Genomic DNA, 24,747 nt, shown 5'->3' with positions numbered 1-24,747 from the left:
AAAAAAAGGGCTCCTGCTCGGGTCAGCCAATAGAAGTGTCTGAAAGTGCCCTGAGAAAAGGGCAGCGGTTGTGTTTGTTTTAACTTTTCTTGTTTGTGTCCCTTGAGGCTGCGGTGGGTTGTTCTGCTGTACTGTACCCCCTCCCCTCCTTCCTGAAAAGCCCAGTCCGACTCTGGCACATGCACACAGGATCTGTGCCGCAGAAATGTACACACAGACGTGCGGCCACAACAGAGCTGTGAAGCAGAAGTAAGGGGATTTCCTGTGTTTGAGGGGTGAATACTGGTCCTCACGTTGCAGCTGTATCACATAACCCCAAACTGCTGCTCTGCTCACTATACAGACAGACAGATGGGAGAGGAAGAGGGAGCGGCTTTAACTGACGGTCTCTCTGACTTCCAGCCCTCAGGGTTTGATGCACGCAGATAAGAGCATGGGCAACTTGACAGGTGAGTCTTGTGGAAGCATCAGGCCAGAAGGAGTGTCTACACTTCACCTCCACACAAATCAGTGCCATCATAACCATGAAAAACAATTTATTCCTATCACTAAATGGTACACCATGAAGGATACCAATTTCTCTAAGCTTCTCTGCCTCACAACAGCATTTACACCTGCAGGTGCTCATTGCCTTGAAGCCCAGGAGGAAGTGTTTCCTGTGTTTGAGGTACTTCAAAAAGTATTATTATGGTATAAGAAAAAGTTGCAAGTCTGAAAAAAGACCATAAATTTGAATACACTTAAAGCTTAAAACAAATAAACAAAACAAATGATAGGAGGACTGAGTGCGAACAGTGTGAAGATGAAGGCGGTGGAGAACGGCACATTCTGGGCTGGAGCCCAGGAGCCCTGTGGTACGAAAATGACACAGCTGTCCCTGCAAGACAGGACTGGACTGGACTGGACAGCACACTGAGGAATGTCTCTCTCTCTCGCTCTCTCCATTTTTCTCTCCGTCTCTCTCTTTGGTGTCTAGTCCTATTGTCTTCTGTCCTGGGAAAACATTTGCTATCTATACTCTGAGAATTTATCAAAGCATGTAGATCCCTCTGGCTGCCGCTCTTTCACTTAGCTTCTCTTTGACTGCCCCCTCTCTCTCTTTCTATTTGATGTGTAAACACAGACTCCTTTAGATTCGACAGACTGACCCGGATCCGCGGTAAAAACTCAACAAACTTTTCACACACGTGACACGCATCACTGAACTCACGCACACGACTCCACCATGCTGCATCTGCACAGGCGACAAAAAAAAAATCCTAAATTTAAAAGACTACTGTGACAAACTTGGAATTCCTCATGTCTGCAGGCACGCTTCATAAACACACACCGCACTCAAAACTAACCTACTGTCACCTCAATGCTAGAATGAAGCACAGAGCTGTGACTCCTGCCTGTAGACCAGTGGTTAAGGAAACAGGCTCCCGGGATCGCTGGGACAAATAAAGAAAAGAAAAGAAAAAGAAAAAGAAAAAGAAAAGAAAAGAAAAGAAAAAGAAAAAGAAAAGAAAAGACGGCTACAACATAAAAACAGATTTTTCCTAAGCTGTCCCTTTCTTTAATACTCATCTGGTTTGATATCTTTGAAAGTGTCCCCAGATGACAGATGATAACCCACTTTAAGGAAATAAAACATTTTCAAGAGGCTTCTCTCTTACTCTTGAGCCATTTGTGTTTTTCTCCCACTTTTCTAGTTTTTCAACAGATGCTCTTGGTTGGGTTTCCATCTAAGCTAACGATTAGTCACGCAGTGCAAAACTGTGCAATAAATACAACTGCTGATGTAAAAAAAACCAAAAACCAAAAAAACCGCATTCCTATTTAACATGTATCAGCTGTATATCTATTATTTAAGTATACAACTGGGATAAATCAAGGATAACATTTGGGAATCATGGGACAAAATATGCTGTCTGTTTCAGGTCCGCAGACCTGTCCCAAGAGCTTTTCCTGAGCTCACATGGTGAAACGTGGATAATCAGCTTAATACTTTAAAGCTGCAACCTGCATGAACCCCACTCCCTTATTCCCCATCTGAATTCAAGCTAACATGGAAAATATATGACTGAGGGAAGGTATGGAGAGTTAAAACTTACTCTGTGTTGGTGATTCCACAAACCACTCGTTAATGCTCCTTTGATCTGCATTCCCCATCTATTATCACCTCCTGGTCTGGGTCAGATTCCATATTGGACCAGAGACAAGGGACCATCTCTGGCTTCTTTGTTTTCCTTAAAAAAAACCACGACTGGACTTGTAGCTTGTTCAGCTGCCTGTGGCAGCAACTTTTATCCCATATAAAGGTTTTTGTTTTGCCCTCTATGGGTCATTAGTAATTTAAAAAAGTGGGTGGAAGGATGGGGAAAGAACGATTGTGGCTGTTAGAGCTGCAATGTTTGACAAAAAGAGAACACTTAAATTTACCTGAGTAGCAGCCCCGCCCTCTTTAGTGTTTGTAAGTGTGCCCAGCGGGTAGGTGTTTGGTGTTCTGCTGATGCAGTATCCATAGCAACAAAAACATCAATTCTCTTAAGACTCCGTCTCTGTGGGTTTCTTTCTTCTCATATTATGTTGCTCTTCCCCATCGATTGACCCTCAACATTTATCAATTTCACCCCCTAACACAAACTAAAAATTAAGGATGTGAGCTACAATAACTGTCAAGAAGAGGTCTTACTTTTAGGGAAAAAAAACGAACATGCAACTGAACTGACTAAAATAGAGGTTTTTTGTTTTTTTTTCATGTGGGCGGAAGAGCATCTTATGCCAGCTGCAGCATGTGTGTGGGAGTATCATTAACTTGGAAACACAGTTGACCTCACATCTTGCATCGAACAGCTTAAAATTCAGACGGCTCCCAGAAGCCCCGCAATGCCTGGCCTGCATGGTTTGAGCAGCCCCTGCGCCCTTGGGATATAGCAGAGCACAGCTTTTAGCATGGCTGTAGCTGGGAGGCAGTTATAGCATTTAGCAATCGAGGGGGAGTCGAAGGCTTTGTGAGAGTCTGGACATTTGGAGAGAAAAATATTTGGCTGCTTATTGTGTGCTATGAGGGAGCGTTTGTAGAAGATCAGGATAGAGCAGACAAAGGAGAGGCTTTTTAACTCACGGGGTGAATGTGTGCAGTTACAGATACCTTTTCATTCTTCTGTTTAATTACAGTCTAGAACCATACAGTAAAAAAATCTCACTGGGGACATTCCTGATTCTTTTCTCCAAGGTTCATGTTCGGCACTTGGAGCACTTTAGCACCACCAATGGGTCAAAGATGTTAACCCTGTAAGGCCTGAAGGAGAAAATTGAAAACCAAAAAGAAAACCTGAAGTGTTTTGTGTGTTGAGAAATTAAATATTAATTTGCATATATGAGTTTTTATTTGAATCATTTCTGCTACATCTGGGTTTTTTGTTCAATCTTAAACAAATAAAACTGTTGCAGAGGTAACAAACATGATAGCTTAACCCTGTAACACCTGGCATTACAGGGTTAAGCTATGCAAGAAAATCTTGGACGATCAACAGAAACAAAGAATGAGAAGGAGTTTAAATTATATCCTTAAGATGAAAAAGCTCTAATAACGGTGGAATTGGTGGAATTCCTTGGAACCTTTATATAAGCTTTGCAGCTCAAATTCAGCTCTCAAAGCAGACTGTTTTCACAAAAAACGCATTTTAACTTAATTCCAAACACAACATTTTACATAATGGCACAAAAAAAAAATCATGCAGCATTTTCTCCTTAATCCTGATAATCTATCACTGCTGCAACCTGCACCCGTTTGCCATCATTACCCAAGGCCTTCTGATAATCTAGACTGGAGCCAAGGTCTAACATACACACAAACACACAAAAACTAATGGGTTACTGTTAGTTAAGTCTTGATAAACAGCAGCTGTATTCAGCAGTGACAGGCTGATGACGCCAACAAGCAGGACCAAGCAAGGAAAGTATAGAGTATGACCAGATGCAGCTGTGCCCATGTATGTCTGTTAACATATACTCGTGGTTTCAGGGAACATGGGTCATAAAGGAAAGGTAAAAACTGATCTAGCAATTATTTTAGTCAGAGCTTGGAAACCTTCCACACACATTCACTTAGCTAAGCCCGTGAGAGCAGGTGGAGGTGGGGTTACAGAGGACAGACAGAGATAGACAGGTAAAGCGTGAGACACATGGCATGCCAGCTGTTGGTAGCTGAGGAAAAGAGCTTATGAGGTATAAGTCGAAGCTCTTTCTTCCCCCACCTCAGGCCAACAGGGAACCTACTCAAGTCTAGACAGGAGAGATAAGATATTGGGGCTCGGGGCATGTTCTAAACAACTTCAGCTCTCATGCAGGTGGGACTGAAGCGCAGTGACACAAACTGGAAACCAGCAAATGTGCTTTCAATAAACATAGGCACCAATTTTCTGACAAATAAAATCATCAGAGATTTCTTGAGTATCAAAGTCCATGATACGCACACTTGTTTTCGCATGATAGGGTTGCAGATAAAGTCATTTGAAAACGCATCATACTAATTTAAATATTGAATTAAACAAGACTTTGGAAGAAGCAGCAGTGGTTGCCTCACAGCTGTGCTCAGCAGGCCAACAGGGAACATGCTCAAGCCCAGAGAATTCTCATGTGTTCTCTCCAGTTACTCCAGCTTCCTCCCACACTTTCAAGACAAATATACTTAACTGCTAAGTTCTTTCTGTCTACCGCTGCAATAGATTGGTGACTTGTCCAGGGTGTGTCCTGCTTCTCACCCTGTGAGAGCTGACATGAGCTTTGGCCCCCCTGGATAAGCAGTTAAGAGCAAATCAGAGGAGCTACCACTGACCAGGTAGCTGCAGGTAGTCCATACTGACAGAAAATAGAACAGCAACATTTAACAACCGGGCTGGGTTACAGATGTTGAGAGACTGCACAATAGCTTAACAAGAGAAGGGATTTTACAGGTTTAGCAAGTTATCACAGTGGACTTGCACAATTCACACTGCAGAGTGATGTTCCAGGAATGTGGGAATTTGCCAATACAGTCCATCACAGTCTATGCTAAAAGTTGAACCAAGGCCTTCCTGTGTTTCTTTGCATTAATGAGCCCTATTGAAGCATTACTGCAATAAATGAGGAGTATTTAGATGTACTTCTAACAATGATCTGAATACCTTGAAAGGCATAAAGGCTTAGTCAAAGGTGGTAAGTTTATTTTAGTTTATTAGGGTAATGCAAAATACTTTACCAAGTAAACAAATCTACAATGAAAGATAACAGACTGAAAAACAGCTTCTGAAACATGAGTGTAATCCTGCTCTTAAGAAGCATCACACAAAGCCTGTAAAACATACACAGAGATTTAAAAAAAAAAACAAGTACTTTCTTTGTTCCTGTTCTTTATGTTACCTCGGGACTACAGTGTCTTTGTCGTTGGAATAGTCTGTAATCCAAATTATATTTCATCACAAGACAACCCTGTTTGCTTTTCCCTGTAAGTACTTGTATCTATAACTCATATACACATACTCTCTGAAGTCTTTGGAAGTCTACCAAGTCTCTGATCTTGATTTAAAACCTTTTAGGAAAGGCTCTTATTGAAAGACACTTTGACAATGATGTTCTGAGTGATCTGACCCAGCCAAGAAACAGCACTTGTGCTTGTACTTACAAGCAATGTTTTAGTTTTTGACATACTTTGGTCTATTTCAATATAAATTCATTTTTCTCAGCTATCAAACAAATAATATATCAATAAAAATGGAGACTTTATGTATTATCGTGTAGACACCATCATGACAAATATAGAGCCTATTCGCAGAACCCTAAATCATTAACAGGATTCTGACTCCACATTATACTGATTCGTGTGAAAACTGTCTCAAACTGAGTTATGTGTGGTGCTCCTTTGTTTTTTTTTCTTTTTGTCACGTCCTCATTTGGGATAGAGTAATGATATCTCCAACGCCTGTATGCAGGAATCACAGGGTTAGTCTCTGTAACACTCACTGCTACAGCATTTTCACACCACAAAGACCTCATCCCTTTGTCTGCTCTAACAAAGAGAAGCCAAAGCAGAAGACAGGCCATTATGGATAGCTTCCTCTTTCTCTGGCCACAGAGATAAATGACAGGGATAAGCATGCTCAGACACACACACACACACTGACACACACACACACACTTTCTAGCCTCTATTTTCTTTGTCTATACACTCAGGATAGTAGGCCCCGTTCTCCCATGAGTCATTTTGTTTCCATGTTCTCCTTTGCATACATCTGACACTTGGTCAAACTAGTTTTTGCACTTCCAACAGCCAGACCACAACTGACGCTCTCATAATTACTTTGCATGGTTTCCCTGTTGTCGAAATATGCTGTTCAATACCGTGTTTTCCAGCATCCTTCACTTCTTATTAGCCCGGCACTGGCCAGATCTGGAGGGTTTTAGCGCAAAAGCTTAGAGACATTTGGAACGCTCTTAACTGTGAACCTCGGGCCTTTGAAGCTTGTGACCTCTTCGTTCTGGGGTCACAAGCATTTTGCCCCGGTGCCACAACAACACTAGGCACCTACCCCCAGCCTGACTTCCTCTGGGAGGCTCGGCCGCATTGTAAACCAGAAAATGCATTAAAGGCAACTACAGCCTGGTTGCAACCATACCCAGTAAATTAATATATAGATAAACATACTTTTAAGATCACACGTTCAACTATGACGCTCGCAAATAAACTGTACAAAGCACACGCAGAGACAGTAAGGTGCCGGTTCTCCTCCACCAGCCCCAAATCGCACTGTTAACCCTCCTTTTGTGAATTAAACTGCCTTTATCTTATACATGAGAAAACCAGTCACCCTTCTTTATCCTGCAGCTCCACTAGTTTCTGTTTATTATGCTAATATATTTCATGAGCTGCTTCTTCAGCTCTCTTAATTAATCTCAAAGTAAAAGTGGTAAGCACATTTATCAGGCAATCCTTCAGGGGAGAGGAGGTGTGGTTGCAGTCACCTCATCTCCTCTTGAAAGCCCACCATCTGCATTTTTCTCTAATCTTTTGAACCTAAAAATTAGGCTGGAAACATTAAAGTGCAAAATCAAATGGAAACAAAAGGGAAAACCCCTGACTTATCTTTTTTATTGCTTTTAAGTTTCTTCTCATTGCTGCACTTTAATCAAAACAACTTAGAAGAGGAAAAATAAGAGGTGAGAGGAGAGATGGAGTAAAGAGAGAAGGAGGAGGATGATAGGGAGGGGACAGATGAAAGGTGAGAAGGAGGACAGTTTGTTTTAAGGCCCACCTGAGGGCTGGAGCTGTTTAATGTGAAGGACAGTGTATTTGTGTGTGAGTGTGTGTGTGTGTGTGTGTGTGTGTGTGTGTGTGTGTGTGTGTGTGTGTGTGTGTGTGTGTGTGTGTGTGTACAGAGTACAAGGTAGCAAGGGGGCGAAGGTCAAAAGTCTGGCAGACAGGAAATTAGCCACACCTGAGGATTTATGGACAAAGACTACTTGAAACCCTCTGAGAAACACGTCTGTCCACGCAACACATCCACTTAAGAGTGAAGAGATTAAAAAGGTTTAAAAGCTTTTGTTTTCTACACTTCACCGAAGCACAAATATAGACATTTTCCTATCTAATAAAATATCACAAGTTGACAAAGGGATACATTTGAGAAGGCCAATGCCGCGTCTTAACCTATAGTATAGTCCCCTTTGTCACACACGATTTATCCCTTACTCTCATGACCACCTTCATCCATTCTGCAGTTCATCTTCATAACAAGCCCATTCCCTCCCCCCAACCTATTTCTCTTTCTTTCCACCACCCCCATCACTATCTGGTAACATGGTTTCAGCTCAGCCTTCATTCATTTCCTTCTGTCAACTTGCCAGAAACAAAAATCCTTCTCCAGCTCTGTGACAGGACAAAGACGGCAACGTCTCACCAAATTACTTGCATTGAAACGAGACGCTTCAGAAAGTCCCGCAGATATAAAAATATTCAAGCGATATTCTCATTTTACTACATGTTGTGGCCCACATATCCCAATAACACAGAAACTTGTGTTCAGGATGAGTTTACGTACATCAGCGGTGTGGTGTCCGCAAAGCTCGCTGCTTTATGTCCTGTGTAGTTGAACAAGTATAATCAAATCCACCCTAAAATGTGCATCGCTCTGTGTGTTTTTATTTATCATTTATATGGTTAAAAGCAGACATTTTCTAGTGGATACTGTAACTGTGCATTTGTTTTTCAGTCGTCCACTGAAATGCATGTGAAGAAGCAGAAACTAGGCCACCTTAACAAATATTTAATCAGAGACTGATTTTTAGGTACGCTTCACGGTTCGAGTGACTTTTTCTACCTGCATGTGTGAACACACCTTGTTTAGCCCATGGTCAAGAAGTTTCGCAATTTCATTCACACGCACTGTTTTTGTGCCATACCTCAGGATGACCTCATTGAATATTTCCCTGTCCCAGAACAACACAATATCTCTACATGCCACCTTCACTTGCAGGATGATAAATTTACATTTTCTACAGTGACAGCAGGAAACAAGCAAAAAGCATTGCAACCAGAGACATGAGCCAACTCACCGGCTAGTTATATTTATGTGTTTTTCATTTGAACAAACACATCAAGCTCAGTACATTCGATAGTAGGTGCATAAAGGCCTCCTGAGAAATGAAGCCTACAGATTGCAAACTCAGTTGAACTGATCACTTGAAGATATTGAGCTGCAACACAGCACCAAAAAAATTCTCCTCAAATGAAACGGTTCCAGTTTAAGAGAAGAAGCAGGTAAGATTTAAAGATATTTCAGACCTACCTGTCAGCATCTCCCTGTCCCGACGACGCGTTTCGATGGAGCGTCTCTCGAACGGCAGCCATGCTGTCGGGAAGGCGGTTAAGGCGCCGAGTGTACAATCCCAAACCTCCATCAGTCATGTAGCTGCAAGAGACAACCAAAACGTATTAGAAATAAGTAACTCTGACATACATAATTAGAGACCTCAAAGAGGATGATTTGAAGTTGTGCCACTTTGTTTGAGATAGTGGGACGAGTTAACAGACACTTGTCTTCTTGCTGGGGCTGCTTTTGTTATAAATGTATTACTGAGGAGGAAGCCACATCCATGTAGTTCTCTGGCTGAGGTGAAGCTCTCATCAGTCAGGCTTAAATGGAGCAAAAACCTCCCACATCAACACTGGAGACAGCAAACTAACTAAGGAGACATTTCTCTCATGTGGCTAGTGCTCAACAACAGTGGCCTTTAAAAGAAAAAATTGCTCAGAACACAGTTTGCTCTTTATGTCTACAGGAAGTACATTGCAATTCATCACCAATACTGAGACCATCAGTGCACCAGACTGGAATATTATGATTGACTGAGTAACTAAGCATTAGAAGAAGCTAAAAATACTTGTACTGTATTTATATGTGCAGGCTAAGTAGGGCATTCACTTCATTTCGTAACGGAAAATTATATTTGAAAGGACTCAATTTATTGCTTGCTGGCCTCGGAGGTTCAGTTAGCAGCAGTTACAGCCTGTGGCTAATGCTGAGGCCATGAGCACTTACATAAACATTCCCATTCAAACTAAAACAACACTAACTAATTCCCCAAATATTTACCTGTGGAGGAGCTTCCTAATGGAACTAAATATTGACTTCTTTAACCCGGGTGTAATTTAATGAGATGTTTGCTGGTTTAACGTTGAAGTTTTGATGATTCTGTGTATGCAGTGATGTGAGTAGAGAAAGAAGCCTAGCAAAAGTGCGACCACTAAAGCAGTTATGCGTTATCTCAAAGTGGATCTCAGTGAGAGGAAACCCTACACGCACAGACAAACGCGCATTTGTACCTAAATGTGTATACAGTATACACACAGTACAGTGTTTCGTACAGACAGAGCTTCTTTGTATAATGTGACTCAAATGGAATCAGCATGAAAGCAGATTCTGTGTGCTGTACCCCAGCAGCATGAAAATGTAACTGTGTCTAAATGTATCTAAGTAACCAACCTGAAAAGTATCAAATGTTATACTTTCTTAACCAGAAGAGAAAAATATACAAGCTCTGGATAGTTTTTTTTTTTTTAGGTTATCTGGTAATAATGTATTATGCATTGACAAGTGATAAAACTAAATATGCACTAATTCAATTTATTTAATACTCAAGGCACTTCATATTGTACATTAATACAGAGAAAACCAACAATCAGACGACCCTGCCTACAAGCAAGAATTTGGTAACAGTGGGAAGGAAAAACTCCTTTTAACAGTAAGAAACCTCTAGAAGAACCAGACCCAGGGAAGGGCAGCCGGCATCTGCAGGCGTTGGTTGGGGGACTAAAATTTTAGCATTTTTTAACCACAGACTTCCAGGGGAAGGATTGCACTGAGAAGGACAATGTATCTTTATAGACCAAGTGTTTATCAGTTACTACTTTAATAGCATTTAGTATTTGTCTACAATTTGTTTTTTTACTGCAATGTCATATCTTAGTAATGAATCAAATCACACATCATAAATGTTAAGGAAAACTGTTCATGTTTCATGTGTATAAAAGAAAAAAAAAATATTGGCCTATATATCAGATTTTGTAACCATGAAACACTGGTACTGGTAAATCCCGTGCCTTTTGAGCTGTAATGTATTGATATGCAGCAGTAGCCTTCAGGGCTGAGAAATAAAGCTAACTCAGCTAACTCAAGTCCAAAAACTGCATTTCCTTCAAGAGCCACTCTAAGCAGGCCACAAATGTCAATCAGTCCTCAAGGATGCCAATGTCAACATGTCCAGCTAAACAGCATTAAAAGGCTGCCTGGTTAAAAAACAAAAACATACATAAAGTATTCACAGAGAATATACTGGTATTATATTATTGGGTATAAACTGGATTTTTTTTTTAAAGTGTAGGCAACTACATGCTGCATAGCTAGAACACAGCGGCCAAGGTTTGAATCCCACCTGTGGCCCTTTGCTGCATGTCTTCCTCTCTCTTTCCCTCTGATTTCCAGTCCATCTGTACTTACTATCCAATTCACTACTCAGGCTTAAAGTTGGGTGTTCGACTGATTTAACTGACAGGTGTGCCAAAAGGGAGCTGTTGGCTGCTAGGTCTCACCTCTTCTAATTTCTGTCGGTTTTTAATAACAGCTGACAAATAACATGGTCTGCTGTGTGGAAAAGATTATCCAAGATGTAGAATTGTAGTATTTTCCTAGTCTTTAAATTAGTGTTAATTAGCAGTTGCACCCACACAAATCCTGCTGCTGCTTGGTAACAAGACTTGCTACCCACAATTCATAAATTAGCACTTCATCCCTTTGTCCAGATGCATTAACCCTGGATAAAAAAAACCAACGACAACATGGTAATGGCCAAAATGCTGATGCTACTGATTTAAAATCAACTGGTGCCTATCAACATTTCTGAGCAATAGATAAATAAAACTGTCAACATTAAACCAAATGACCCATGAACTACTAAATATGAAACAAATTAATGGGATATGTTTAAGAATAAAAAAAAAATCATAGAGACAACATAGCACAGATATGATTTGAGTGCAATAGATTTCCATAACAACAAAAGACACAGACACTGAAGGTACTGGGATTCTCTTGCGACAAAGGACCAACTTGGATGGGGGGATTTGCTGCTCTTTATGGGAAGCGTCTGTCATCACAACACAAAGTCACCTTAACGGTGACACACACAATCAAAACTCCTGATTGACAAGTTACTCCTTGACACTAATAACTAACTGAGGGCCTCTCCTCTTGTTTCAGACGCCTGTTAACCTGTAACCTTCTGCAGCAGGAGAAACGTGTCCAAACAAGACACTTTATGGGCTGACACTGAACAGCCAGGTAAAGTTTACACAGTAAAGCAACTAACAGAAAGAGAGAGTCGTGGGTAAATGACATTGCAGATATATTTGACTCACTAACAATGCATGCACTGTGGTGCAGACAGGAGTTAACTCCCATATTGTCACGCTACGGAAAAAAAAACAAAAAACAAACAGTCAACTTTACAGCTCCTGCTCCACTCTGACGTACCTGTCTGCCTTGAACATGGTTAAACAGTTAGTCCGAAGAAAAATAAACAAGTCCAGGTGTGTGTTGATCTTTGCTGATGAAAATCTCCAAAGAAATGTTAACTGTCTTTTACTGTCTGGCTTCTTCTGTCTGCTGTTACTAAGTCTGGTCCTGTGCGTGTGTGAGATCTGCTGTGATATCACCAGGTGAAAACCTGTTTGGTGATATCAGAGATCAATGCAAAGCACCCAGAAACTCTCCATGTATATACTAAGGTGCAGCCTGACTGTTTGTAAGTGTGTCCTGCTCTGTGAAAACTCAGTGTTGATATGCAGTCTCGCTCCCCTGGTCCACATGTTTTTCTCTCCTGACTGGAGGTTGGGTCTGTCTGCAAAGGGTGGAGGAGGGAGAGGAGGGAAGAATTGGAGTGGGGGGAGTGGTATATCAGCCACATACCCCTGAGCCATAGAGGTGGGGAGACAGATCCCCACATTTCCATGACCAGAGATAGCGAAAGGAAAAAAAAAGAAGGGGGCGGGGGTGATTGGTCACTGAAAAACCACAGTAATTAGTAAAAGTGGTGTCCTCAGTCACACTGCCTGTCTACTAGGATTTACTGTATGTAAATAAATTACCTGTTATGTCTCTAGATGTTTCTAAGCAATCAAGAATGTAGATTCCTTAGACATTTCTAGAGCTGCAACTTGTTTTCATTGTTGACTTACCTCTCAACATTATCGCAATATTTTTTCCATAAAATTTAAAACAGCAAGAAAAAAAAATACCTGAGGCTTTGAAAACAGATAAAAGACAAATACAGTTACTGGACCCCAGTAAATAGAGTGTGGAGGTTGATGTCTTTTAAATAATTATTTTTTATATTTTGGCTATAAGTTGTTTTACTGTTATGGCTATTTACCATTGATTTCTTTTGACCACCAAGAGAGCCTTTGGCAACAGTGGGAAGGAAGAACTCCCTTTTAACCGGCAGAGACTTCTAGCAGAATTAGGGGCTGCCCCAAATATTTGTATGCTTGTGGGGACTTATTGATATAATAAATTCAAGGTGACTTTCACTGTGCTTACTTAGCAAATGTCCAGATAAGCATTATCTCACCTGCTCTGGCTCAATTCATGTGTTTTGTGTTCATTAGCAGGGACACGTGTTCAGTGAAGGTATCCCTTTCAAAGCAGGAATGTTATTGGTGTCCCAAAAACTAACTGGCCTGCATGTGAGACGTGGACAGCTCTAAAGAGCAGCTGCAGAATATTATACTGGTTCATACTCCCCCAATACTACAAATGTTTAATTAAAAACGCAAGCGAAAATTAAAACATGTTATAAATTATTATATATTGCTATTTAACAGCTATTTTATGCTACTGAATATTGTTACAGGTGTTAAAGAATTAGTTCAAGTAATGTTTCTAACTGTTTTGGTTCCAGAAGTAGAAATTGTATCAGAGTTGTTCATAGCTATGAACATCTCACTTTGTAGAATTAATTAGGGGCAACTTTACAGACAGATCTTTGTGGATTCACTCTTACAGGGACAAACAATAATTTTTCCACCACAAAGGCCACAAATTAAATTCCATAAGCCTTAATGACAATGTGTTGGAAGCCAGGAGCTCAGAGAAATATCAACCCCAAGTGTCTGCGTGCCATAGAGATAAGAGAGGCAAAAAAGCACCTTTTGTAATACGTGTGATTTCAGATTTAATTAACATTTAAGAGGTAACAAAGACTTGAGGTGTGAGAGTTTACGGCTCTAATCCAAGAGCCAGCTCCTCCTCTCTGGGTAAACATACCACTTTTGTGCAGAAGAACCTGTTATTTTGTGGACGCTAACATGCTTGGAATGGAGCTAATCGTTAAATAGCCTGAGGATGTCGAGAATAATGGTTAACCCAAAGGAAGACTGCCCACACACCCACATGGCTGTACCTACACAGTTCCTTTCTTACACACACACACACACACACACACACACACACACACACACACACACTCTGCAATCCCCCCCACCCCCTTCGCCCCAACACAAAGAATATAATCTAGTCAGCATGTTCTCATTTGAATAAAAGCTCATTTTGCCAGCCATCCGTCACATCATCCATAGAGTTCAGACAGCTGAGACCAAATACACACCACAAGCCTGTTTCTCACACAGACAAAAAGGCACCATTTAAACATCAAATCCAGCTCAATTTACTCTCTGCATAGTCTGTTTGATCCAATCTAGCTTGCAAATGACAAAAAGGTTTTTTGAAATGATGGATATATGATCATTTACCAGTCTAAAAAAGCACCAGCTTCTAAAACGTGAGGATGATGTTGATTTCCTTTGTTTAAAGACTAAACTGATGAATCAGTTTGTCAAAAAAAAGATTTATTAATTATAAATGTAAACATGTGGTATATATTTTTTTGTCTTATTCATAGTTCTTACCGATATAAAGTGTTTTGAATAAGATAATGTCTTGGCTCACAGGTACACGTCACTCGTCTGTCCAGGTGTGGCTGCGGCCTGGCTTGGTTTGCTTAGTCACAGATTCAGATATATCAAGTAGTTCAACAGTACTTTGCTCTCTGGCTTTCTAAAGGTGCCTCGGGGCTGGTGACTCAGTCCCAGATCTATGCAGGCCAGATGAAGTAATTTCCACACAGCTTTTAAGAGGCATGTTTTTTTTGTTTGTTTGTTTTTTAAAATCACCTTCACTGCTTTTATGAAATCTCATTCATATTAACGTTACACAGAATCTGAACAAATACCCTGATCTCTTGTTTTCCAACTTTCTATTCCATCTGAAGATAATTTGGTGCCTTTTACGGCTTCATCTGATAATAATGATGACAACAGTACTTTAAATTGTGTGTCAGCCAAGGTATGCAAGGGGCCTGCTACAACACGGTCACTTGCTTTCAAAGAGAAAAATAACCAGGTTATCAGGACAACAGCATCGAAACACTGAAAGCTGCAAACTTGTGGGATCTTCACTGTGCAGAATAAATGATACTTGTGCTATAGAGACTAAACTGTGAGATATCATCTGTCAGCTGGGTTGCACACATACAGTCAAGAAACACTACTGCCCTCCTGTGGTAAGCCTACATTAAAGACAAGTCTCTCATTGTTGAGAGACCAAACTGTCACGTCTCAGCCATAAAAGTCATATTATATAAGCGTGGCATCCATTTTCATATGTTTTTTATATGTTTGAGCACATCAGAGTTATTAGAATATTTACCAGTAATCTTTTGTGGTTGGGAAAAACTCCAAATATGTTTTTGTCGGTACTTTTGTCACAAATACTGAACTGTAATGCGGTATTAGTAAATGCTGCAAAATCTTTCTAACAGGTTTTCATGTTTTTCCTGTTTAATCCAACAACAATACAGAAACAAAAGATGATACATGGACGATGACAGAACAGAGAAATGCTGAAAATCCTCCCGGTGAAGATGTTAGAACCAGTGAAAGTTTCTAGATACTCTTGTTAACTAATGTGGACAGTAATGGATTTATTGGCTAAAGGTTTCTGTACTGATAACACATGTGTCTGATTAAAAAAGACTCACTTACCCACTGGTCACATCATCAGTGCGCACAGCATTCTTGCTCAGCACATCTCCATCGCTCATGTATCCCGTGACTTCCATTGGGATACCATCAATATCGACGTCTTCCCCGGCTCTGTCTCCCAGGTCCACGCTGCACAGGGCTCCTCCCCTGCCAGCCAGCTGTCGCCGCAGGTTCCCGGGGTAAAGGTAGCGTCCTCCCTGGCCACCAACCACACGGCCACCGTAACCATTCCCCGTAGAGGGGGCATCACCCGCCTGAAGACGAGGACTAGACTGGCCCAGTCGCCACGACGATAGTGAGGGGCGGGAAGATGTAATGCTGAGGATGCTTCGACCACCTCCGCTATTGCTGCTGCCACTGCCTGTGCCGCCACCGCTGCTGATATCTGTGGTAATGCTGCTGTCAAAGGTGGTTTCCAAGGTGCTGAGCGGAATACAATGAACGATAATTAAAGGCAAGACAAGTTGAGAGCACACATTAATGTTTTCTGATAACATCTCATTCAAAAATGTGCCTTTTGCAGCAGTAAGCAAGTGGCCAATCACTACACCAAATGTCTAGAATTATTTTCCTAGGATCTGGAAATATAGAACAGAGAGAAGTACTGGGGAAAAAAAAGTGTCAAATTGCACAATTTCATTTATGAACAACAGATTTATTGACCTTAGAGCAGAGTATAAACTATGTAGACAGTTGGGTCAGCACTGACACATAACACCAGAGCACAGGTCACAACTCTGTAGGAGGGAATGGCATTAAAGCTAAGCCAGAAGCATCAAAGACTTGCCCAACGTAAAGGATCCCTAAAAAGAAGGATGAGACTGCTATAAGAAAAAAAAGGAGGTAATACCTGTTAAACGCAGACAGACATAGTCTACTGACCACGAGACAGTTAAGTGACTGATTCAAATCCACCAAAAAAATGAGTGTGATTTAGACGATTTACCACTCAACCATAACAGCATTGTAAGAAACTTCAGTTGCTGTTCAGATAGTAGGTGTTTGTTCGCATATAAACTTCACTCCAAGCACTGTTTTCCTAACAAGCTCAGTGAAAAATTAATTGCTCTATATCAAGAAAAACACTATGTGGGGTGAGCCAGAGCGCAGTGCCAATCACTGTACCTGTGTGAGACCTGAGTTCCTCGGAGGCTGGACATGGTCTCCTCTAAGTTTTGCCGCAGGTCAGCTATGTTTTTGACAGTACGCAGCCGCCTTGTCTCCGGGTCTTCACCTGAGTAGCACAATAAAAAAAACATAAAAACAAAAAAAATTAAAGAACGTAATTTCTCTATGCTGAACCAGAAAGATTACATATTTCCATTGATCGCCAACCTGAAAGGTCCTCGATGGATGTCTGGCTGGTCTTGGTGAAGGAAATGTCTCCACCTCTGCCTCCTGAATCGGTCTCAGTAGTCACTGTTCCCTCGCTGTCTGTTTGGGATCTGTAAAATAAATTGTGCAACAGATCAAATCGATTCTGAATTATTGTGCACTTAGTGGGGACCTAATATTGAGCAAATTGTCACGAAAGAGGGATAAACCTGATTAAGATTTAAATCTGCTGTGTTTCAAGTCTTGTGACTGGAGTCCGAAATGAATGCCTGCTAATCCCCACACGGCAGAAAAGTTTGCCTTTGAAGGATAAATCGATACAGCTGAACCACTGGTAGTGTTTTGAAATGATGACATTCGAAAGCTTCACTCATATGCAGCCTGAGGTCTTTGCCCGATTCCAGACTTTGTCCTTGTTGACTAGTCGCTCTGTGTACCGGCCAAAGAAAACCACTGACTGCTTCAGACTCACACTGTTGTACAGAGAATGGCAGCATGGCAACTCTTCTCGACCTTCTGGCTAACCAACCTAATACAGGGTTAAACTTTAACTTATTTCCATATCTTTTCTATCTCTAATTTCTACCAGTGTGCTTTCTTTTAAGTTAATGGTCATCAGCATTGATCGTATGTTTTTAATTCTTCTCATTTACTGTCAAACATAATCTTCCTGACAGGTGGAGGCGGTATAATCCTGCTGGTAATGGTACCTGACAGCAAAAGAGGAAGTTTCAAAGTGCTGATAATGGAGGCATTTTTTTGGAGGTGGGGTTGTTAACTATAGGTCAGAATGTACACAGGGAGAAAGGGCAGCAGCACAGGAAGCATCAGGAAGTTAATGAGTGGTTGTTAGAAAAGACTTCTTGAGCGCATGAGGGACCTCCTTCCTTATCACACTGCGACCAGGACAGAGGTCAGGGGCGCACAACATCTACACATATTTGCCCAGATGCACGTGTACAAACAGGCAGGCAAAATATGAGAACCTGAACATATTAAAGATTGCTGGTTAACAATTTAGAGATGGACAAATACTCAAAAACTCAAAACTTTGCATTTTCCATAACAGATATTTGGTGAAAAAAAACCCCAATCCAATCCAATCCAATTTTATTTATATAGCGCCAAATCACAACAAGAATTGCCTGAATAAATTAAAGGCCCTACGATAATACAAAGAAAACCCAACAATCAGATGACCCCCTGTGAACAAGCATTTGGTAACAGTGAGAAGGAAATCTCCCTTTTAACAGAAAGAAACCTCCAGGAGAACCAGGCTCAGGGAGGGGTTTCCATCTGCCACGACCAGTTGGGGTGAAGGGATAGCAGACAGGACACAGTACACACACGCTGTCCAGTTAAAAGTTTGGTTTCAAGCCCCCCTGCAAATATGTTACACATAAAACTGAGGAGGGCTAAGTAAACATCACCCTGAGAACCTACATATGGATGCTAGAGTGGTGGAGAGGTTCAAACAGCATGTGTAATACAGGACAGCGCTTTCTGTCGGGGGGGAAGATTGGATAGTTTGCAGCTTAAACGGATCGCCAAATTGTGAAGGCGTATCTGGTACACGATATAATCAAAGTGAGGCATGTTAGCGTGTATGACGCAATGCAACTCAAGCTGCCTGTCTGAACTAGCTTGCAGGCTTCACTCCATTTTTTTATAAACTTACACAGCCCTGGAAACATAGAGCCGGGTTATACACGATTCATATTCATTCAAATATGTGGAATAAGTTCTGAAACATGATCACATATACAACAGAATGAATATGCAGCATACTGTACGAGCAGTGTTTTAATACTATTGTTTTAATAGTGTTGTTTTATGAGGCCTAAGTTCATTTTGTTTCTTTTTACTTTTCTAACAGTGTAATACATATATATATATATATATATATATATGTGTGTGTGTGTGTGTGTGTGTGTGTGTGTGTGTGTATAGAGAGAGAGATAGATTTTTTTAATATATAGTTTTTGACTATAAATTATCATTACTTGCTTTCATTATTGCATATAGGTGATATAGGCAGGTGAAACTGAGATTCACTACCACATACTTTAGACAAGCTACTCCAAGAAAGTGCAATCTTACCTGTACATGAAAGGTGCAACAGTGGCTGTGTTGGGGTGGCTATGGTGCTGTTGCGTCTGAGGTAGCTGCACGCTGACCGTGTTGCTGGCTGTGCTCTGCGTAGTGCCCCCACCTGCCACAGGGGCAGTGCTGGTCTTTCCTTCTGTGGAGGCCAGGCTGGAGGTAGAGCTGGAGTGTCTGCTGTCCCTGTCTCTGTCCAGGGGGCCACGGTGCATGGCGAGACCCCCTCCTAACCGCATGCTCCGAGGCCTCTCCCCTGCTTCCTTCACTGAAGAAGCTTTACCACCAGCTCCTGTGGGTTTGCCTCCTGGCTTTGGTATTCCGCTTTGTGCAGGGGTGGAACTCTCTTTTTTGGCCACTTTACCTCCCTTGGGAATGAAACTGGCAATTTTAGAGGTTCTTTTATTTGTGTCAGCATCCAGAGCAACAGGTACTACTTCCTCCTTGTGCTCCTCTCCCCTCAGCTCTGTTTTATCAGGGACGGAGGTGCGCTTCCCTACCTCCTTCCCTTTCTCCTTCTCCTTCCCCTTCTCCTTATCTTTTTCAGCTCCTTTGACTGAGCCTTTCTTGGCAGTCAAAGCTCTGCTGAAAGTTCGCTGGGCAATGCCCCTCAGAGCTATTTTGGGGCTGCTTGCGGTGGTAGAAACAGTAGTTCCCGAAGAGGGAGCCGCTCCACAAGAATTCCCATTGCTGGTTCCGTTGAGTCCCGGCCGAACATTGCCATCATCCTCCTCTAAGGGGTCGGTGTTGGAGCCTGTCTCAGCTCTCTCCACCTGCCCCGCTCCAAGCTGCCTGGTAGGTGCAGCATTAACAGTCTGGGGCCCTACCCCATTGGAGGAAGAGATGGAGGACGACTTGGAGCCTCCTTTACTGTTGAAGAGTTTAAGCTTCTCCAGCATTGACTTTTGAGTTACCACCTTAGGAGGAGCTTCATTCGTCAGAGCAGTCTTACAGGAAGTGTCCTTCTCCTGCTTGACAGACTGCATGGCAGATGAGGGGGGGCTCGTTGAGGAGGAGGAATTAGAAGAGGTGTGTTTGGAGCTTGCCGACTTGCCCCTCCAGGGCTTGCTGTTGGGCTGGGGAATAGCTGTGGAAGAGGAGGATGAGGACAAGGGAGGGATCAGGGTAGAGGTAGTGGCAGGGATGCTGGTGGAGGAGCTGACAGACACTGCAGATGATGGAGCATGCTCAGTCATCACCGAAGGTTGTGAGGTCAGGCCCTCTGAGGAATCTGTACCAGAAAAGAGACAATTTATTAAACAATAAAGAAGGGAGGTAAAGCTTAGATACTAAAATCAGGCAGATGAAGAATCTGAAGGACACAAGGAAAAACAGAAGCTTCTTTGACCCCACACAGAGTTACCTTATAAGCCCTGAAGGTGGCCTGTGTTGATATAACCAAACATGCCATTACTTTTCTCTGGACTAACCACCAAAACTGTTAAAAACCCCTTAGCACTAACAATGAGAGGAGCCCATCACAAACTGTTTATAAAAACAATGAGGGCCATACTCAAGTGCTTTTAAGTTTTGCCAAGCAGGCCTAGTCAAGAAGCAGTGCTGCTGCACTTATAAGGCATGGACTTATATGGACTTATTTTGGTCACGGTCCCTCTGCTTAACAAAGAAACACTGTCTAGTTACACCACCCCCCTGTATATTAAACTGAGAAACAAGACGAAAAAATATGGTTTGAATTAGAAATGAACAGAACAGAAAGTACTTTTTTACAAACATGTTCCTGCTACAGATCCATCATTCATTAAGGAGCTGTCTGAGAAAATCTGCAGCACGTGACTCTCAACAAGCAAACTTACCAAGAGCTGGAGAAGCAACGCAAGAGCTGAACATTCAGGTATAAGTCACCGCCCATATAAAAATAAACAAACAAAAAAACCCCAAGTATTCTGAGTGCTGCTCAAGATCTCAATGTGTACGCACAGCAGGGCTACTAACAGCATGGAGCTCAGACCAGCAACATTTGAATATTCAAACACCAACGGCCAGGGTGAGAGAGAGAGAGAGAGAGAGAGAGGGCCAGTGCAGGGAGCACTGGGTGCAATGAATCATCTCACTTTAGCTGTAACACACTCCTCTTACTTCTTAGACACAAACACAAAAAGTGACACATTAATTCAAAGATAGTGCAGCTGCTCTGTTGTCCTTCTTCATCTACAAACCCCTAAAACCTCCTGAGTTTTCTTTTTATTACAAGTGTTTTTCATTAGACGAGACAAGAGAAAACACATTTCAAACTCCAATTGCATGCCAATACATTTTTTTCTATTCAGAGGAACAATTACACATGAAAATCAATACAGATAACTTGGTATTCTGATCAATTCACACAGCTATGTTAACTCACTTACTACATAAGTTATTCTTATGCTCTCATTATGTCAGAATTTATTAAACACTAGTCCTGCGTGATTATTTCATTTTATAGCACCTTTCATGGCCTAATTGCAAATAGGAAGCCACTCACTGCTGCTTCTTTCTACCCCTATTTAGCATTTAGTGAGAGCAGCCTGAAACAATGCAGCCATTAGGAAGTGATTAGGGCCCAATTAGATGTGCTAGTAGTTAGCAATCAGCAAAGTGGGTCAGGTTGCTAATAGCTGGCTTCCAATTGGTAGCGGCTGAATGAGAGGGAGACCTGCTGTGATTACGGGGACTGCAAAGAGAATAAAGGGGATTGATACTGCAGGTTTGAGATGAGTGGGGCTTTGATATAGGCCAGCAGGAGGGTCGGTACTGTCCAAGAATGGGGTCAGCTTGGATTTTTGTTGGAAAAAAAAGAAAGAAAGGAAAGGCTCTGGACAATGGGTCAGCTAGTCACTGACAAGATTGGACCCAGTGACCGGGGCTTACACGCTCCAGTTAGGTTGTTAGGGGTGAAGGAAAGCAGTCAATCTTCAACGGGTTGGGTCAGATTTGACACTAGCGTGATGAACTGTTGCAACACAATTTCAACTTAAAAGAAGCTTGGGACCCAATTCCTGGAAAGGCTTTAGAAATTAAAAACATAAATCAGTCACATGCAAAATAAATACCAGTGAAAGAATAAAGAGTTTCCTCTATGAATAAAAATCAAAACTGCCACTTGTATACTTAATGAAGTGACCACAAGAGGGTGTGAAGACCTCATCCCCTGTGACACCTACACAGCTTTCCATTAATCTAGAAATTTCTGCAAATGTCAGCTTCATGTCTAAGCGAACACTGATGACTTTTGTGTTTTGTATGCATCACTTTCAGTTTGTCCAAATCTGAACCAATCAAGATAAATTAACAGGCAGACATGCAGATTATGTTGTTCTCATGTAGTGGTGGAGTTTTTGCACTTGAGGAAGCAGTTTCACCTCAAAAATAAACACATAATTGTTTTAACGTGGCCCACTGTGTGGGTCACTAACCCTATGACCCCTGTGTAGCCTCCAGCCAAGTCCAGGAATTAAATCTTCTCATTGCCGTTCCTTTACTGTTCTGGCTGAGCTGACTACTTGAGGAAACATGTTGAAAGAATTTGAGTAGTCATGGCTTAACTGCTTAATTACTGCAAGCATTGGTGGTTAAAATAAAAAGCAGAAAATGACAGAAGAGCACAGCCCAAAGGGACAAGGATCACAGACCACCCTCCTACTTCCTGTCTGCCAAAAAATCTGCCTCGGTCTCTACGAGTCTGTTTCTGGGTCAGCATCGTGATTACATCAAATAATTTCAGGAATGAACTGAAATGGTAATTTTAAAAATTCAATTTTTATTTCATGGAGTGCCACACTCATGCCCGTGTGTGTATATATTAGAATTCAATTTACCTGCCTCAAGGTGCTTTATATTGTAAGGTAAAGACTAGGGCTGGGCCATATCATACCGTTCACAGTAATACCGGTATAATGTTAGGCAATGATAAGAAAATGAAATCTCGCAATAAAATATGGGTAAAACGCACATGCGCAGTACCTTTGTTTTCATACGCACATGGCGGAAAAAGCATGGCGGCGATGGAGAATGAGAAGGGCGAAAGCGGATCGTTGAATGAAACAGATTAACCAGAATTGGTTTGTAATAATGGTGCAACTTCAGTGGTGTGGAAATGATTTGGCTTTCGTCCGTCAGATACACACCAAAGCACATTTTTTGGTAGAGCATGCAAGCAGCCCGTCGTTATTACCGTACCGATTTTAGGTGGTACACGGCGCTCAAAAATCTGTCAAAATATGTTTTAGTACGACTTTGCTAAAGTACGAAGCTGCACCGCTTGATGGATTGTCGAAGCATTACGGCTACCATAGTCAGGAGTCTCGTGGAGTAATACATACTCTGCTTCATTGCGTGTATATAACTTATTTTTAAGTTTTGTGGATATTATACATGGTTATGCTCAGGATATGTCGGCCAATTTCCACTGGAAATTCCTTTTGGTTAAACTGTCAGCAAGGAATTTGCATTTGCACTGTTACATTTTTATATAGCTTTAATGCACATAAAAACAGCTGCTTGTTTAAGTGAAAATACATTGATGGGGTGTTTTTTGCTTTTTTTGCTACTAATAAAGTTGTGGAGTTGTAAAGTATTTTGTCTCGCGTCAATTATATCGTCAGTTATATCGTTATCGCAAATTTTCAAATATATATCGTGATAAATATTTTTGGCCATATTGCCCTGATCTAGTAAAGACCCTACAATAATCCAGACAAGCCCCAACAATCAGATGAGCCCCAGGCAGGCACCTAGGAGCAAGCACTTGAGCCACCTGATCTAGCTTTTTTCTGCTAAGCATCTATAAACAGTGAAATCACTGGGCCTATGACAATGCACAGTCTGCACAGATGTAACATAGATTTCATGCACAAAATGCATAAAATGTATAAAAGTGTACATCAGCTAACAATGTTTAGACATCACAAACCCTCCTTGCTCCTTGCGGTTGCCCTGATCACAAGATATTAAGCTCTCAATCGGTCAACAACCATATTACTGACCTGAAAATGTCACACTTATGTGCAAGTTACCCTCACATGTAGCCAGAGTAAAACCATCTTTGTGCTGAACCAAACCTGCGGTGTCAGTTCTCCCTGACTGGTTAGATTTATTCAATGCACTGACACCTTCAGAGACATTTAATATGTAAAAATCTGGCACAGAGTTTGAGGCTGCAGGTGTTTGGCTGCTCATCGTGTTCACATTTGAGAAGCCGCCTCTGTCTCGCTCCTCAGTCATTGTGTTCAAAAAAGTGAGAGGGACAGCCGGCTTTTGTGTGGTGACTGAAACTTTTTAAAGTTTCTCCACATGAATACACTCAAACAGTGACGCTACAGCTCATCAGCAGGCTATTCATTCAGCAGGGGCACCAGCCACATACACAACATACAATCCAAGAGACACATGGGCAACAGAAACACACACATACAGAAACACACAACCATAGGTGTCCCACGGTCTTTCTGTCTCTCTGCTATGTGTCACTTGGTGAACACCCAGACTCTGTCACCTTATATTAAGGCACTTGTGTTTGCTTATTGTACAGCCATCCAGTAACATAATTTTATTTTGGCATCAGAGCCTTTGACACAGAGCAGATCTGGCCTCTGAAAAGAAGCTGCAGGTGTTTCTGTAACTATCTGAACCTCGAGGAGCAACGTCTTACAATAAGCACAAATAACTTCATGTGTAGTATACTTACTAGCAGC

At 41.6% G+C, this 24,747-nt stretch overlaps 1 protein-coding gene across 6 annotated transcripts in view; it reads right to left on the bottom strand.

Moving 5' to 3' along the window:
• Positions 1–24,747, bottom strand: part of nav2a (neuron navigator 2a) — a 209,517-nt gene that overhangs the window by 29,188 nt on the left and 155,582 nt on the right. For 5 of the 6 annotated variants that reach the window (XM_039603162.1, XM_039603226.1, XM_039603266.1 and 2 more), the window contains 5 exons: positions 19,055–20,285; positions 16,955–17,064; positions 16,745–16,853; positions 15,620–16,042; positions 8,811–8,933 (listed from right to left, as the gene is read on the bottom strand). In XM_039603162.1, the coding sequence (XP_039459096.1) occupies positions 8,811–8,933; positions 15,620–16,042; positions 16,745–16,853; positions 16,955–17,064; positions 19,055–20,285 (1,996 nt within the window). Of the gene's footprint in view, positions 1–8,810; positions 8,934–15,619; positions 16,043–16,744; positions 16,854–16,954; positions 17,065–19,054; positions 20,286–20,871; positions 20,993–24,747 lie in introns of those variants that run through there. The other variant, XM_039603302.1, reaches the window with a different exon arrangement.

This window comes from Oreochromis aureus, linkage group 1, assembly GCF_013358895.1.
Source record: "Oreochromis aureus strain Israel breed Guangdong linkage group 1, ZZ_aureus, whole genome shotgun sequence".
In the NCBI taxonomy this organism is placed as follows: domain Eukaryota; kingdom Metazoa; phylum Chordata; class Actinopteri; order Cichliformes; family Cichlidae; genus Oreochromis; species Oreochromis aureus.
The sequence above is the reverse complement of the archived record's forward strand: the minus strand, read 5'-3'. Positions and strand labels throughout refer to the sequence as shown.